A 17619-nucleotide genomic window follows, 5' to 3' on the forward strand; every position below is an offset into this window, starting at 1 on the left:
GATCTCAGCTGCCTGAACATTTCACGACCTCAGCTTCCCACCCTTCTGCACACCTGAAAACGGAGTCTTCTAAAGCTCCCATCCCGAGAGGAGGAGGGGGAGGGTGGCTGACGCCCTCCCTCTCCGTCACCCAGCCTTCCTGACACACCCAGCTTGATGCACTCGAGCCTGCCTGCGGGCCCACTCGTGTGCATGCACCAGGATTGTGTGTGTGTGTGTGTGTGTGTGTGAAGTGGTTCTGGCTGTGCAGACAGGCACAGAGGTGATGTCTGCACCCCCACAGCCATGGCACACGTGTTTGGACACGCATACCGGGGTGTGGGTGTGGACACACATGCACACACACACACTGGAAAAAAAGCACTTAAGTTTCCAGGGGGCATTTATAATGAGGTCCACAGTGTTTAGAACTTAAATTCCTTTTGTTTGTGACAGTGTTTTGTGTGTGTTTTTCCCTAATGTTCTCTTGTTTTTGTTTGTTTGTTTCCCAGAAGTTAACATCTTAAAGCATGTTGGATTTTAGAAACATGAGTTTGTTCATATCTTCCGGACTGAGCAGTCGTCTCCTTTTGATTAGGAGTGCTTGCTCACACATATTTACACACCCGCTCCGTGCCCCCACAGCTGGGACTGCTAGGAGCCAGAAGGCGAGCTTGGCGAGTTTTGTGTGCTTTTGGGTCACGCACGACCAGTACTGGAAGAGATCTGGGGTGGCCTGGAAGAGGGGCTCCTGCAGGTAGTCATACACCTCGTTCTTCCCCAGCCGATCGTCGTCCTGAGCTGCGGGGTTCTCGCCTGAGGTCACGCGGGCCTTCTTGGCAGCGGGTTCGAAGTCAGCCTCCTCCGTCCGCGACTCCTTCACCTCGTTGATGAGCTCACACACCTTGCCGATGATCTCCTCGTGCTGGTAAGGCGGCACGGGCCGCAGCTTCTGCTGGGGGTCCAGGATCATGGCCACCTTGTGGGCAGGATGTACCTTGAAGTTCTCCTTGAGTGCCTCCAGGAAGAGGTGGCACAGTTTGCTGACAGTGCCCGCGTCATTGGCCTTGGCCGTGAACAGCTTCTCCAGCCGGACGTAGGTGGGCAGCACCAGCTGCAGGGTGGGCTGGCTCTCGTTGCTCAGCTCGATGACGGCCTGCTTCACGGGCGTCAGGATGGCCGCCAGGTTGCTCAGCAGGTGCTTGTTGAGGCTCTGGATGAGGTTCATCTTCTTGGCCCGGCTGTAGAATTCGCAGATCTGCTCGTAGCGTTCGTGCACCAGCAGCAGCGAGTCCGTCACCGAGTTCCAGCAGGGTGGGGGCGGGGTCTCTTCCAGTGACCCAAAGGTCTCCTTGGCCAGGCCCGTGGAGCCAGCCAGGTCCTCACACACGTTGAGCAGCTCTATGACTTCGTGCATGCTGCGGGCCTGCAGTGTCCGTTTGCTCAGCACGCTCTGCACCACTGAGTTCAAGGCGCAGGCGGAGCAGCGCAGGCACATGCCGGCCTTGGAGAAGGCCGACGCGCTTACCCGGCAGTCTGTCACATACACTGTCCTGATCTCCGACATCACAAACTCTGACAGCACATTCTGCACCCAGTGGTGCACCAGGTCGCCGCTATCACGGATGTCCGCGCCCTTCACACCCAGTACATAGCTCTTGATGTGGTTGCCCTCAGCCTGGTAGGCCGTGAGGATGTAGCAGGAGTCGGGGCCGACGCTCTGTGAGTGGCAGGTGACGCCGATGCCCAGGCAGGCATTACTGCCCAGGGCACACGTCACTTTTACTTTCACCTGGTTGTACATGCGTGGCAGGTGCTTCAACGCCAGTGTGTTGAAGTTGCCCAGGAACTCAGTGACTGAGAAGGCGCCGTAGCGGGCACCACTGTCCACCAAGGTCTGGGCCAACTTCAGGAATTCTTTCCCACTGACGACGCTCAGTGCCCCCAGGTCAGCACACATGACCCGTAGGAGCCGCTCGGCGATGTTCTGCCGCTCCTTCTCGGGCATCATACTGTTGGTTGTCAAGCCACCAGTTGTGGCTGCCAGGGGACACAAGGAGAGATGCAATTAATGCAGGCACTGCAGGCTGCCTGGGTATGACAGCAGCCTCACCCTCTAAGCAAATTTTCTTAGGGAAAATAAACAGATTTTTCTTTTCCGTACAAACTGGTGGTGCTGGCTGCGTATAATACGCCATGATCTTTCAGGGATAAGGTTCCATGATTGACTACTGATGTGTGCTGTGGACGTGGGGCTAGACTGTGGTGAGCTGTGTCCAACATGTGTTCCATGTGTCATTCACCTTAGTCTTGGAATTCAACTAGCCCTACCTTGTCCTTGGGGTGGGAATTCCTTCAATACAGAGGTCCTCGGTGAGTCAAACATAAGCGGCTGGGGTGGCAGGGAAGAGCAGCCGACAGAAATGGAAGAAGTGGGTTCTGATGCTGATTTGGACACTAATTGCTGTCCTGTGACTGCACACACACAAATCATCTCCTCTCCTTAAATCTGCTTATGTCTGTCCTGTGAGTTAATAGAGTTTGGCCTAGCAGTTATGATGCTGGCTGTGACAATCGCACCCCATAATAAAGACCTAGATTCGTTCCTGGTTCTGCTCCCTATCTCGTATTTCTACTAATACACACCCTGGGAGGCAGTGGATAATAGCTTTACCCCTGACCTGGGCAAGTGGGGGCAGTGGGGAGGATTGACTATGTTTCTGTCTCCTGGCACTGGCTGGGTTCTTGCAGGTATTTTGGAAGTGAGAGGGATAGAATAGCTCCGTTTTTCTGCCTTTCAAATAAATGAAATGAACAAAGTATTTCCTCACTGGTTATGTGTCACTGTTCATTGGCACAAAAGGCCCACCTGATGCAAACAAGGGACACAGTGGGGCTGGCAGGACCTCCCTCCACATGCTCTGGGCCCTAGCCCCAGTTGGGAGACCTACTGTTATTGGCGCTGTTCCTCTGGGCCTGCGGTTTCCACTTCTCCTCCACGACAGCAGGTGGCGACCGAGACTGGTTGGAGGCAATGTTGTTTTCGTTGTCAGCTGTGGACACAACAGGGACAGTGAGTCACCTTGCAGGGTACAAAGCACAGGGGGAGCAGAGAGGCAAAGAGACCAAAGCCTGTGCTAAGACCCTCGCTCTCTTTAAACAAGCACCTGTGCTTACACAGCTCCCTGGACTGAACTTGGGAAAAGGAAGATAATTCCACCATGGCAGAAGGGATTCAAGGAGCTGACGCAAGAGAGCTGGGCAGGGTGCCTGGTCCAGGATGAAGGCAGTAAGTACAAATCATAGGATCCCGAGCCTTGCAATGCAGGGCAGGCCACCAGTTCAACTCCAAGTAGCCAAGCTGCCACACTCCCATCTTTTGTGAACCTGCCTTCTCTCTTCTTTTCCCCCGCCAATATCCAAGAGTGCTTCCAATGCTGCAATCCAGAGAGCTGGTATTGTGGCACTGTGGTACAGCCGAAAAAGCTGTTGCCTGCAATACTGGCATCCCACAGGGGTACCAGTTCATGTCCTGGCTGTACCACTTTTGATCCAGCTTTCTGCTAATGGCCTAGGAAAAGCAGCCAAGGATGGTCCAAGTGTCTAGATCCTTGTTACCCATGTGGGAGACCTGGAAGAAGCTCCTGGCTTCAGCCTGGCTCAGCCCTGGCTCTTCCAGCCACCTGGGGAGTAAAACAGCAGGCAGAATCTCTTTGTTTCTCCCTCTCATACAGAATCCTGCTTTTTCAAATAAATAAATGAACCCTTTTAAAAAAAGTTGCAATGCATGCATACAAGTGGACTTTAAGACATTCATGGAAATATGTGTTGTGGGAAAATCACTCATGGTCTTCAAATATTTTTTTGTAGCTCCTCCAAAAAAATTATCCTGCAATTCCTTTTTTCACCTATGAACTGTCTGAAGTGGCCTCATCTTGAGTAGAAGGAAAACAGAGTCCTACACTGAAAGAAGTAGTCAATGACCGCAGCCCTCAGTGGGAACATGTGGAAACTGACATCCAGGCTAAGAGCACACAGCGGGGCTGGGACAACTTCCTGGATGCCCCCTGGTGCAACCCTCTGGAGTTAGGCAAAGGCAGCCAGTTCCAAGGAGGTGGTCTAGACCATGCTCCTCCCCGCACTGAGACCTCTGGCCACCTGAATGTAATCACTTTTCAGCAGGAAGGGTCTGAGTCACACTCCCGTGTGACAAATGGCCATGCACAATTGATCTGCCCTGGGCTCTGCCACTTTTACCAGCATGGCTCTGCCAGAAGCCCGCTGCTGTTTGTGACATACAAAAATGGACAGTGTGGGCCTCGTCTCCACCTACTGGCACAGAGTTCCCGAAATCTCATGGGTCTGCTCCATGGCAGAACTTGCAGCCCTGCCCATCAACCTCCAGGCAGGGAGGTAGGGAGGACTGGCAGGTTGAGTTCATTACCAGCAAACTGTGACCTCCTTAACCATGCCTGTAAAGCCTCCATTAAACCCCAAAAGGATGGCCCAGAGAGCTCCCGGAATGGCAAATAAGAGGTGGGGTAGAAGGGTGTTCTTGGAGGGTGCTGGATCTCAAGAGGTTATGGAAGCTCTGTGTCCCTCCCACACACCTTGCCCTGGGCAGTTCCTCCACTGCCTGTTTCTGAGTCCTAGTTTCTTTACAATCAATTGGATATCAGGTAAGAAAAAGAACTGCTTTACTTCTGCGAACCATTCTAGAAAAGCACTGAGCCTGAGGCCCGGTCCATGCTACCGCTAATTTGCAGGCATCAGTGGCAACCTGCAGCTGTGACTGGCATCTGATGTGGGGCCCATTTTATGGGACCAAGTCCTCAACTACTGTGGTCTGTCAATGTCTCCAGGTAGTGCCAGAATCGAGTGAAACTGCAGGACACCCAGTGTCTGCAGCGACACAGTCCTGAGTTTCTACACACTGATACTCTGCCACTGTTTCTCTGTGCTTTTTTGTTGTTGTTGTTGTTCCTCATCTTCCCCTGCTCCTTTTCCTTGATGGGGATTTCATCCTAGACACATCGTCTGAAGGCATTGATGGCGTCTCCTCTGGGTTGCTCGACCTCTTCCACCGTCCTTAGTTAAAGGCATCAGGCCTGAGAAGTTAAGACCAGACTTTAGTTCTCTAGAAACTATATCTGGTCTGTTTGTATCTGGACTGTCCCATCTTCTGCTGCAACAGGAAGTGGCAGGGTTTTGCAAGCACTGTAGAGGTGATGTGCAGCTTGCATTTGGTGGAGCGAGGACACCATCCCCATCCACTCTTGTTCCCCAGACTTTAGAGTTCTCAGACAGTTACAGAGGCAGTTGATTCAGGGTTTCCGGCTTTGCATTTCAAAACACCAGGCTAAGGTAACTCTGCTACTGTCCTCTCCGCCCACTCTCTGCACTCCCTCCAGCCACCTAGCCCCCAAGATAGGAAAAGCCCACTGAGTTTTGAAACGTCCATGAAAAGCTACCTCGGCCTGACCTACTCCCTCATCTCTCTGAACTCCCCAACCTGAGACCGCCCAAGCGCCCTGAAATCTTGGCCACACCTTCAAGTGGGTGGGAGCACCAATGGGGAACCTTTGACCTATAGGTTCCTGCCCAACAAGGAGGGGTCAGGAAAGGCTTAAAACCCCAAGACCCTTCCTCAAACCTTCAGTGTCTTTCCCTCTCTCCTTTGGAGAGGCATCCCACCTCCCAGCTCTCTCTTAGGGAGGGTGGTTTTTACTCCTGTACATTAGAGAGGCCTGCCATGGGATTTCCTTTTCCTGATGCAAATAACTACAAAGCCTGGCAGAACTATTCTGGGACACATACTCAGGCTGTGATCCCTGGGAGAAAAAGAGAGAGAGAATGAATAAGTGAAGAGAGTGCTCCGGCTAGCCCAGCTGACATCCGGTAGCTGGTTTGCAAGCTGGGGAACAGGCAGTCTAATGCACTAATATAACTGGGTAACAACAAGAAAGTGGGGGTAAACATGGAGATCTCAAAATCACATAAAATACAGGTTCTGACCAGTCCAGAACTAAACCAGAAGAACAAAAAATATTTTTGAAAAATGGAACCTCTACATAAATAAACTTTTAGGTAATCCACATGTCAGAAAAAACTTAAGTGTAATTAGAAAATTCTTTGAACTAAGTGAAACATATCAAGGTTTGTAGGATGTAGCTAAAGAATTGAAAGAATTCTACCTACAGCATCAAGTCAGTATATTAAAAAAGATTTAAAGTCAGTTGTGTAAGCTTCTCTCTTAAAAAGATCTAGGAAGAGTGAGTTAATAAACAAAAGGAGGAAACTATGGTAAAAACAGAAATGAATGAAATAAAAATGGACAAACACAACTGAGAAAAGCCAATGAAACTAAAGGCTGGTGGTTCTTTATTACAAAAAAAAAATTATTAAGATGGATAATCCTTTAGCCAGAAATATTATAGACAAAGAGAGAGAACCCAAACCATCAGCAACGGGAATTAGAACGACCTCACACCAGTAAGTTCAACAAGTGAGACAACCTGGAAGCCACCAGCAAGCAAAGCTCCCGAAAGAAGAACCAGGCAACCTGCAATAGGACCCAGGTTATGACAGCAACTGAGGTCATGGCTGCAGAACTTGCTGCCCAGAAATCTTCAGGCCCAGCAGTTTCCCTGGTGAACACAACTGAACAGTTACAGAAGAAATAATACACATTCTGCCAGAAAAGAGAAGAGACAAGGACACCTTCCAACTCATTTTATGAGGCTGGCATTCTGATTCAAAACTCAGGAGGCCAGGAGGCCATTAAAACAAAACAAAACAAAAAAATAAAACTACAGGCAAATACAAGTAACAGAATATTAGCAATAAACCCATGTCATAACAAATGCAGATTATCCCACAAATATAAGTTGGTGGTAATAGTTGAAAAATGACCCTTATAATTCATATATTGAGAGAAAATACAAGATACTGAGAGGAAAAAATACATATACTAGAGAAAACAAACAAAATCATCTTTATAGAAACTAATACACAGTAAAATATGAACCAAATTCAACATATATTCATGAAAACTCAGCCTGAAACTTCCTCAATCTGATGAAAGGCATCTAAAAGACCCTTTAAGCTTACTGACTTCATAGAAACAAAAAGCATTATAAAAATACTATCAGAAGTAGTACTCGAACAAATTAGATAGCCAAGATGAAATAAATGTATTGTATTGATGTATTCCCAGCAATACATAAAGATAAAGCAAGAAAATGTATTTGGGGAACAGAAAATCCAGACGGACTTACAGAAAGAAACTTAAGAGGTGACAAGGTAACAAGCCCTTCTCCCCATTGCCAAGGCTAAAACAGCATCACTGCTGAGTTCCATCATACGTTAAAAGAACTCTTCACAAGCTCTCCCAAGAAAACAGAAGAGGAAGACACACTTCATAATCCAACGCATCATTTATAAATGTTATTCTGATTCCAAAGTCGAACATAAACACACACACACACACACACACACACACACACACACACACACACAGAGAGAGAAACTAAAGGCTAATAGCCCTTAAGAACACAGATATAAACATTCTTGGTTAAATATAGCAGACAAACCCAGTAATGCATAAATAGAATTTTATACTATGAACAACTAGGATTTATTCCAGAAAGCTAGGGAATATACACACACATTTATTCCTTAAATACACACACACACACACACGAATTAATAAACTCAGCAAGATAAATACACAAAAAGCATATTTTTATATTAGCAATAAACATCCCAAGGGAATAATTCCATTTATAATAATTTCTGAAACAAGACAGTTAGTATTAAATTTTTTAGAAGCCATTCAAGGCTCATTCAATAAAAGCGTAAAACATTACTGAAAGAACTCAAAATATGAAATCAATAGAATGATATCCCATGTTCATGGATTGGAGGGCTTAATATTGTTTAAACAGTAACACTTAAAATATTAAAAAATAAAAAAAGTTGGGGAGGCTCACACTTCCAGATTTCAAAACTACTACAAAGGTATAGTGATCAAGACAGCATGGTAGTGGCATGGGTTTGCACATACAGATAAATGGCAGTTAGGAACACAGCAATGGATGTTCACATTTATGGTCCTCAGTTTCTAACAAGAACACCAGGATGATTCAATAGCGGAAGAGTAGTGTTCATAGCAACTGCTGCTGGGACAACTGGACAGCTACTGTAAAAGAGCAAAGATGGACCCCAGCTCACCGCATAAATACAACTTAACTCAAAATTGAAAAAAAGATCTTAATGGAAAAGACAAAACTATAAAAATCTTAAATGGAAACACAGATTAACTGAATCTTGGGTTTGCCAGTGCTTTCCTGGCTATTACACAAAACGACATCAAACACCAAAATGATGAGAGAAAAAAAAATTAGATAAATGAATATCAAAATGATACATTTTTGCATTTCAAAGGATGGCATCACACAGAAAGGGAGAATACATGCAAATCACGTGTCTGCAGGGGGCTTGTATACAGACTATACAAGGAACTCTCAACATTCAACGAGAGTAAAAGAAACTGAAATGCGTACAGGATCCAAGCAGACATTTCTCCAAAGATACGCAAGTGGCCAATAAGCACATATAAAGATGCTTGGCACCATTATCTGTCAGAAAGATGTACATTCAAACCACAATGAAACACCTTCATAGGTACTAGGAAGGCTACAAATAATAAAAAAAAAAGTACAGCAAGCTGGACAAGAAGGTAGAGAGAGCTGCCACACAGTACTGGTAAAAACGCACAGAACTGCAGGGCAGCTACTTTAGGCAACACTGTGACAATTCTTCAAATGGTTAAACATCTGACACTCCACAAACCAGCTTCTCCCCACCGAGTTTCATGCCTGCGAGAGTTACAAACACTCGTCCACATGAGGATTTGTACATGCAAGTTCACTGAAGATTTTTTTGTAGTGCATGCAAAGTAAAGACATTATTTGGAATGGAACACGGATGAATCTCAAATGCATTTTTAAGTGAAAGAAGCCAGATATGATTGGCTAAATGCTGTAGAACTCCACGGACAAAAATCTTTCAGACAAAATCTTTCACAGACAAAATCTCAGTGAAAGCAAAGTCATAGCCAAGTTCAGCAGTGTTGCCAGTGGCTGGGGCCAGGTTCTGGCTGCCCTTTAGGATGGCAGCAATGTTACATATTGTGATGGGGATCATGGCGAAATGTCAAAACCCATCAATCTGCAGTCTTTTAAAATATTTTTTAAATTTTTATTTTTTCCATTTATTATTATTATTTTATGATATAGTTTCATAGGCTCTGGGATTTCCCTTTCTCCCACTCCAAATCCCCTCCCCCCACTGATTTCTCCTATGTTCATAAACAGTCATATGTCCATCATTGTGGGTATGGACAATGGCAGAGAGTTCAGCATCCTATTGTCAAGACATACTTAACATTTTCATTAGGAGACCATCCTTATCTGGAAGTAGAGATGCATACTGCATTCCATTCTCACATTTGGATATGACAGTCTCCATTACACAGTTACTATGCATCCCCTTAAATGAAAAGCCACAAAACAAAATCAATGACAGGAAGAAAAACAGAAGTTTACAATACCATGGAGTTAAATAACATGCTACTGGGTATCTAATGTGTTGCTAAGGAAATGAAAATCAAAAAACTTATTGAAGAAAATGATGCCACTATATGACCTATGAGTCAGTGAAGAACTTAATATGGAAAAAAACTTTTTTGAAGAGATGAAAATAAAAAGAAAAACACCAAAATCCATGAGATACAGTTTCTGCTGATCTTTGTTGGTAAAATATGTCTCCCGTAGGCAACATTAAGATGGATTTTGCTTCTTGATCCAGTATACTAACGTATGATATTTGATGGATAAGTTTAAGCCATTTAGTTTAAGGGTTACTATGAATAGCTAGTAATTTGGTTCTGTCATTTTAGCAATGGGTTGTTTATTGTTTGATTTAGTCTGCTGTTATTTTACTGGGATGTTCTTCACATTTGCCTTTGGTTTTGGCTGGTGTTATTCCTTTCCTCTGTCAAGAGAACATCTTCAAGTATCATTTGTAGGGCAGGCCTTGAAGAAGTGAATTCTTTGAGCTTTTCTTGACTGTGGAAGAATTGTCTTTCATGTTCAAAGACAAAGGAAAGCTTCACTGGGTACATTATTTCTGGGCCAACAATTTTTTCCTTTTAGAATCTGGAGTATGTCACTCTACTTTCTTTTGGCCTATAGAGTTTCCTGTGAGAGATCAGCTATGAGTCTGACTGGCATTGCTCTATAAGTCAATCAATTTTTTTCACATGCACATTTAAGATCTTTTCCTTATGTTTGATTAAAGAGAGCTTAATTATGTATTGTGGTGAAGACTGCTTTTGGTCAACTCTATTGTTAGTTCTGTGCCCCTCCTGTATTCTGTTTCCAGCTCAGTGCATTGCACTGGTTTCACAGGGATAATAACACCGACTTTGGTACCTTGCAGGTCAAAATAGGTCTGGGTGGCCCTCAGACTTAACGGCCAGCAGGTTCCGGCAAGACCAATGCCACCAACAACCCAGTTATTAGGTCATCTGGTGTCTCCCTAATCCTGGGAACTGCTCGAATTGAAAGTGAAAGAAAGGCTGTACAGACAATGGTGCACCCACAGCACGGATCACAGGAGGTAGAGAGTGGTGAGTTACGAGTGGGGGCTACGGAGACCATTGTGGAAGCCTAACATAAGAATCCAGACCTGAAACTTGCTGGAGGGAGTAGCACAAGTGACTGCAAACAAAGAATCGGGTACCAAAATCAAAATGTAGACCTGTGGGTGACAGAGCTCAGAAACCTGCCCTAAGGAGAAGAATCTTCTAACCAGAAGTACAATGACCAACAGCAAAAGAAGAGTCAGAGGCACAATGAATATTAATGAAGAGCGCCAGCAAAGGAGCAAAAGCCTTTGCCAACCTCAGTGTTAACTGAATACATTGAGGAAATGGGGGATAAAGAACTTAAAAATTTTGTTATAAAGCTTCTTATCAACAAAAAGCACATACAGGAATTTAAGGAGGATGTCACACAAGAAATAGTAACACTGAAACAAAATCAAGCAGGATTATTAGAAATGAAGGACACAATATAGCAAGTTAAAGATTCATTGGAAAGTCTTATAAATGAATGAATGAGGCAAAAGAAAGAATCTCAGAATTGGAAGATATTTCTTGCCACAATGGGGAAACAACCAAAAAGCTGGAAGAGGAACTGAGTCAAACTAAGTTAAGGAGTTAAGAGTTAACTCCTTTAAGAGTTAAGGAACACTATTAAAAGGCCAAATATAAGTGTTACAGAGTTCCAGAAGGCACAGAAAGAGAAGCTGGGCTTAAAAATGTATTTAATGAAATAATACAGGAATCTTAAAACTGGTAACTTAATAAGCCTGATTTTATCATAGATCATAAGGAGACACATTAAACTGGCAGTGGGGGTTTACTTGGTGAGATGACGGCTTCTTAGTTTTATAATTTCTGTGCTGTTTCCCAAGGCAGAGTATGCATTTCTTTGGATGGACAGATCTCCTCTTTTCAAAGAGGGAATGAGTAAACAAGAAGAGCAGACAATGTGGCTTTTCCAGTCGATTTTTCCTGCTGGAACACAAAGACCCAGGTCCAACTCAACCAAGCACTGAGCTGCTTTGCTGCTTTTAAACTCTTTGGGTCTCAGCTTTCCTTCCTGCATCCAAAATGGTGGGAATTGCATAGGTTGTAGGGTTATTCTCTTATTCCCTGTTCTGCTACAGGATGTAGAACTGAGATTACTCAGCTGAGTGATACTCGTCTCTCACATTTGCTAAAATACTTTTCCCCTCTCAATCTCGGACACTGCTCCTGATGCGAGGCATTCAGTGAAAGTTCTGTGCAATGCCCAAGTCACAGCTGCAGCTGAGAACTGGGCTGACGCTGCATGGCCATCCTGAAGCGTCTGCCCCTCCTCCAGGCAGTCATGAAAGCTCTGAGACAGAGAACCTTCCAGAGAGGAAAAAGCGCCTAGAGCTTGAGTACGACTAACCTGAAATCCAAAAATGCTCTCAAATCTCCAATCATTTGAGCACTGACATGATATGGCAAGTTGATAATCATACAACTGATTCCAGGAACTGTGCGCAAATAACAGTCATGTCCAGAAAGCTACCTTTAGGCTGGGTGTCTAAAGTGCACAGAAAACCTAGCTAAATGCTGGGTGTAGATTTGGGCCTCAATTCCAAGAGGCCTCATTTGGGATATGCCGGCAGCCCAGAGGCTGGAATCTGAAACACGTCTGGTTGCAAGTCTTTCAGCAAATGGATATTCAGCTTTTGTTTCTGGCAGGAGATGACAGAGGTGGCACCTGCTGGAGCCACTGAGCATAAGACTGATTGGCCCAGGGAGAGCACGGACCAGTGCATTTCATGGGGGAGAAAACAGAAGCTCAGGGAGGCGAGGTTACCCAAAGGGACCAGATCCCAAGAGTGACTCCTGCAGGTGCCACCTGTGATTTGTGAAGTCCCCTCGCCCCCGCTGGACCAGCTACTTGGCCACTTAGTGCCTCAGTTTCCCATTTTGTAAGCATGGCTCCAGTGGCATTTAAGAGAGTGGTTCTGAGAACAGAGCAAGGTGGAAGTTCAAGTTCAAATTGTGTTAGGGTTTCTACTGACCTATGCCTATTTGGGCCAGTGATTAGGTTTTGTGGCCTCAATTTGTTCACCCACAAAGTGGGGATGAAAATGTCAAGTAGCTAATAGGCTTGTGGCCCAAGAGTCTGCAGACATAAGCTACAAAATGTCCTAAGCCCCACAGCCATCCTCCCGCCCCCACCCACACGCTCACTACCTCTCCTATTTACGACCAGAGGGCATGCTCCTAAGCCGTCACCAGACCCACGCAGGTTGTCCTCCAGCACAGAAAGGAAGTTGATTAGAGCGAATTACCCCATGTCATTCAGCAGTCTCCTAATGAGATTGGTGTTACTCCGGCTGATTCCCCTTATCAGCGCGCCATGAACTGCGCAGCTCACGATGCTTCAGTTCTCTCAGAGGAGCCGATCCCTTAATCCTGATTCAGCTGGGCTGGGATTCAGCCTGGCTTATACCACACTGCCGCTCAGCCATTCTCCGGCAGCGCTGGACCAGAACAAAGCAGTCAGCAGCAGCTCCTGGTGGAGATCAAGTCCAGCTGCTGGGAAGAGGCGGGGCTACCACTAGACACAGCCTTGATTTTCTTATTACAGCCTGTGCCAGTCCAATGCCCCGGAATGGGAAAGCTGGGGCACCTGGACTCTTTCCTGATTATGACATGGCTCCCAAAACCCGGAGGGGGCATGTGTGTGTGTAAAAAGGAGAGGGAGGGGCCCAGCAGCGTGGCCTAGCAGCTAAAGTCTTCGCCTTGAACATGCCTGGATCCCATTTGGGTGCTGGTTCTAATCCCGGCTGCTCCACTTTCCATCCAGCTCCCTGCTTGTGGCCTGGGAAAGCAGTCGAGGACAGCCCAAAGCTTTGGGACCCTGCACCCATGTGGGATACCCAGAAGAAGTTCCTGGATCCTGGCTTCGGATCGGCTGTTGCGCTTACTTGGGGAGTGAATCATCGGATGGAAGATCTTCCTCTCTTTCTCTCCTCCTCTTTGTATATCTGACTTTGTAATAAAAATAAATAAATCTTAAAAAAAAAAGGAGAGGGAGGTGCTGGGAGTCCGGGCTGTGGAGATCACTATGTCCACCCAGTGGTCCCCAGGTAGACTGCCAACTGCTGCCCCTAGGTCCTTGGGTCATTATCCTGAGCTAGCATCCCAGGCCCTCCCTGCTGAAAGAGGGTGGATGGAGGCAGAAGAAAGCAGGCTTGGGAGGCTTGGCATGAGGAGGGAGGCTGGCAATCGGGGCTTTAACGCCCTAGTAGGAGTTGGAGACAGTGCCCACTTGAGGCCAGACAGCACAGAGGTATGGCAGCTGGAGCAGAGCTGGGACTCCAGCACCTCAGCTGCCTCTGCAGAGCTCTGTCCTGATTCTAAAGAGTTTATCAGGGACGAATGACAGCTCCCCTCTCCCCAGAGGTCACGGGTACTCATGTCTGGTGCAGAGCAGGTACCCCATAAGTATGTGCTATGGATAGATCGAGGGATGGCCGGACAGAGCAAAGAAGGGAAGGAAGGCGGGAGGGAGGTACAGATGAACCAACACATTTGGCACTAACAGAATGACATCTAAGAGATTCTAGTCCCAGCCAATGGGGCCAGAGCTGGAGGATTATAGGCAAGACTTGTAAACCTTAGAAGGATGCTTAATGAAAACAGCAGAAACAACTGTGGCTGCAGATAGCACTGAGTCAGGCAGTGCCTGCCACTATTTCCAGTGCCTCCAGGAGACTATTCCCTGGTGTTTCCATCTGCAGGTGTCAGGCTCTCCTCAGGCAGGCAGGCAGGCACTCTGGGCACACTTTCCCTGGGGTCTCTGGCCGGTTACAGGATTAATTCTCCACCACTGGCAGTTGAGCAGTGAGATGTGGCACTGCTTTCACTGTAGGAAAGACATTTGCCTTCTCCATGGTCCCACCCTGCACCTACCAATCCAAGAGAGCTGGGAGTCCAGACACCCAGGGCAGGATGACTCACAGATGGACCATGGCCAGATCCCCAAATTCTTGGGGGACAGCCACCACCCAGGCTGCTTGTACTCAACTGGAGTGTGAGAAATGAACGCTGCATGTTAAGCCACTGGGAATCTGGAATTATTCACCCGTGACAGTCAACAGCGCCTCCCTGAGATAGAACTCAGATCCACAATGGTGCTGCCCCGGGAGAAGCCTACAGTCAGAGAAGCTGGTGTGTAGGCTGCACAACAGGGGGTAAAGCGACCTCCATCACAAGGCCAAAGCTCCATGCAGGGCAGTGGTAATGTGGGCTGAGCAGGTGGCCGGGCCTGTTTTCCTCAAAGTGAGGGTCCTGGGTCCCACAGCAGGTGACCTGCCTGAGGGCTTCCCAGAAATACAAACCCCAGGCCCTAACCCAGGCTGCACCATCCAAACCTCAATGACTCTCGCCAAGTTCTCCTACTGACTGCCCTCAGCTTTCTAAGGTGTTCCAGGGCATCACAAAGGACCTCTGTTCTGAGACAGCCCCAAGCTCAGGTTGCTGCAGGCTGCACACTTCACTCCCATCCGTTCTCTGCGCCACCCTCTGCCCCCAACTCCACTCACCCAGGGTCCCTCGGCACTCACACTTGGTCCCCACCTCCACATCTCTTGCTGGTCAGCTGCTATCCAGCCTTTAGGCTTCACCCTAGAGCCCCTGTACACTTCACCCACGCTGTGTATGGGTCTCTAGAGGCCATGCAGAAACACTTGCTGTGTGATGAGCAGCTGGGGCGGTGGCAGGCCTTACCTGCGTGGGACTGCATGTGCTCCAACAGGTTGTTGTAGAACTGGAACTGGATCCCACAAGCGCCACATGTGTAGGGCTCTGCAGGGAGAAACGAGGCAGCCAGGTGAGGCCAGAGCCAACCCAGATGCCCAGCTCCTGGGCTACGGGTAGCTTTGGAAGCAGACACGGAAATGCACACCAGGTCTCTGGATTCAGGTCTCTGGACCTGGCATGTCTGTCTCTGCTGTCCCTTGGCCAGTAAGGGAGATACCAGGGGAATGGGGAGTGATATGGAATAGGAGATACCTAGATGAAGACTGACTCAGTTGAAGTGGATCTTTACTGCATGCCATGCACCATGCTGGATGCTTGGGAGGGGCCTGGGCAGCACTTCACGAATGGACAAGTATTCTCTGCGGCCAGTGATCAAGGCTTAGTGATTGCCATGGCCAAGTGAACCACAACCAAGGTCAGGAACCCAGAGCACAGCGTGGGGAGCGGCAGAGGGAGGAGCAAGAGTGAGAAGGGAACACGGCCTGGGAAGTACGGGTGCGGACAAGCTTCTAACATCTAGGTGCGTGCTCCCTGTGCTTAGGTCAGGGCCTGGCAGAGAAGAGAAAGATGACCAGGAGAGCCATGAAGGACTCAGGGGCTGCGGGGACCACATCTGGCAGTTAGGACTCTGCTCCGTCCAGGTCCAAGTTCCTCCACCCACCTGGGGCCGGACCCCTGAGTGGCCTGTGCTAGCGGTGCAGGCTGCATGGAAAGGTGGCTCATGGTCTTGCTGGCTCATAACAGCTCAGGTCAGATGCCCTGGACAGGCGGGCTGCACTGACCCCCTGCCCTGCCTTGCTCTGGTCTCCAGGTCCCTGGCTGGGGCACAAACACTTACTATGCAGGACAGGGAAGGACTAGAAGCTGAGGAAGCTCTCAGAGGGCAGGGCAGGGGGAGGAGCTGAGGCTGGCCTTGAGGCCATGCCCTTTAGAGAACCAGTGGGCTGTGGTCACTCCTCCCAGACACCTTCAACTCTGGAAAATCAAGGCCACCAAAGTGCTAATCAGAAAATGGCCTTACAGAGCTACTACTTACACCAGGGCAAGGAACTGGTAGCTGCTTTCAAGTCTGGGCATTGGGTGGAGATGGCACCAATGCCAGAGCAAGCAGATGGGGGCTGTGCTGGCAACTCCCCTCTCCTGTCCCATAGGCCAGGTGGGGAACCCAGGCTTCACCATTCATACTTGGGGTGCATGGCACTGACTAACCCTCAAGGTATGCATAGCTGAATCTCAACTGTGCAATAAGAATTGGGGCTCTAGCAAATGTAATCACAATGTGTGATGCCTTGTCCCTTCTGCCTGTCCCTTACTATGCAGCCTGGCCTATTATGTTGTCCTGGGACACAGTAACCACCCATATCCCCTGCCAGGCTACCAGGTCCCCCTCCACCTGCACAGGGGTCCTTTGCAGCTATTCCCAAACCTTAGCCATCAGAGGGCGCCAAACACCACTGGAACCTCAGGCCAACAGACTGGCTGCAATGGACTGCCAGTGAACCTTGGCATGGATGGTGCTGGGTTCACAGTGGGGCCAAAACTTGGGGCCTCTGGCTCTCAGCCCACAGCTCTCTCAGCTGCACACTTCTGCCTCTTATGGAAAGAAACTGGCTGTGATGCTTGCCTTAGAAACAGTACTGGCTCTTTAGGCCCAAGCACCAGGGCAGGCTGAGTAGAGGAGGTAAGTTCTTCTTCCACAGGGAAGAGACAAAGAGGAGCCATAAAGAGACATCCTTCCCATCCCGTCCTCTTCTGTCCGACCCTGCTTCCTCTTCCCCTGTCCCAGCTGCCGCCCAAAGCAATCCGCTGAGTGCACAGCAGACTCCGCCCACAGAGCACCTGCCAAAAAGCTGGAATGACATCACCACACTCAGCTCTCGGCACTCACCGCTCGAGTTCTGTGAGCTGCTGTTGGTCTCTTCAAAGTGGTTTTGTGCTTTGCTTTCTACTCTCCGACTGAAAGCGCTTTCTGCTGGGTGAGGGACCAGAGGGAGGGAGGGAAAGAAAGGGAGAGAACATAAGCGAGAAGCACAGTGACTGGTCAGCACGGGATCTTGAGACAGACCCATGGCATGAGGCCCCAGGCTGGGGGAAGGCTAGGAAGTCAGTTCAGGGAAAGGTTCTGGGTCCTCAACCACGTAGCTGGACCACCTGAGTTGCAGGCACCTTGTCAGGGCCCCAAGAGACACTGCTGGCTGTGC

At 48.1% G+C, this 17619-nt stretch overlaps 1 protein-coding gene across 2 annotated transcripts in view; it reads right to left on the bottom strand.

Annotated features, from left to right (window-relative positions):
* Window positions 1-471: 471 nt before the first annotated feature.
* The window catches only part of ZNF618 (zinc finger protein 618), a 68315-nt gene continuing 51167 nt past the window's right edge, over window positions 472-17619 (bottom strand). The window contains exons 11-14 of one of the 2 annotated variants that reach the window (XM_040963566.1): window positions 17307-17390; window positions 15386-15463; window positions 2931-3032; window positions 472-2019 (exon numbers count right to left, since the gene is read on the bottom strand). In XM_040963566.1, the coding sequence (XP_040819500.1) occupies window positions 503-2019; window positions 2931-3032; window positions 15386-15463; window positions 17307-17390 (1781 nt within the window). In that variant the 3' untranslated portion in view covers window positions 472-502. The remainder of the gene's footprint in view (window positions 2020-2930; window positions 3033-15385; window positions 15464-17306; window positions 17391-17619) is intronic. The other variant, XM_040963565.1, reaches the window with a different exon arrangement.

This window comes from Ochotona curzoniae, unplaced genomic scaffold, assembly GCF_017591425.1.
Source record: "Ochotona curzoniae isolate NIBS_2020 unplaced genomic scaffold, NIBS_Ocur_1.0 scaffold_3208, whole genome shotgun sequence".
In the NCBI taxonomy this organism is placed as follows: Eukaryota; Metazoa; Chordata; class Mammalia; order Lagomorpha; family Ochotonidae; genus Ochotona; species Ochotona curzoniae.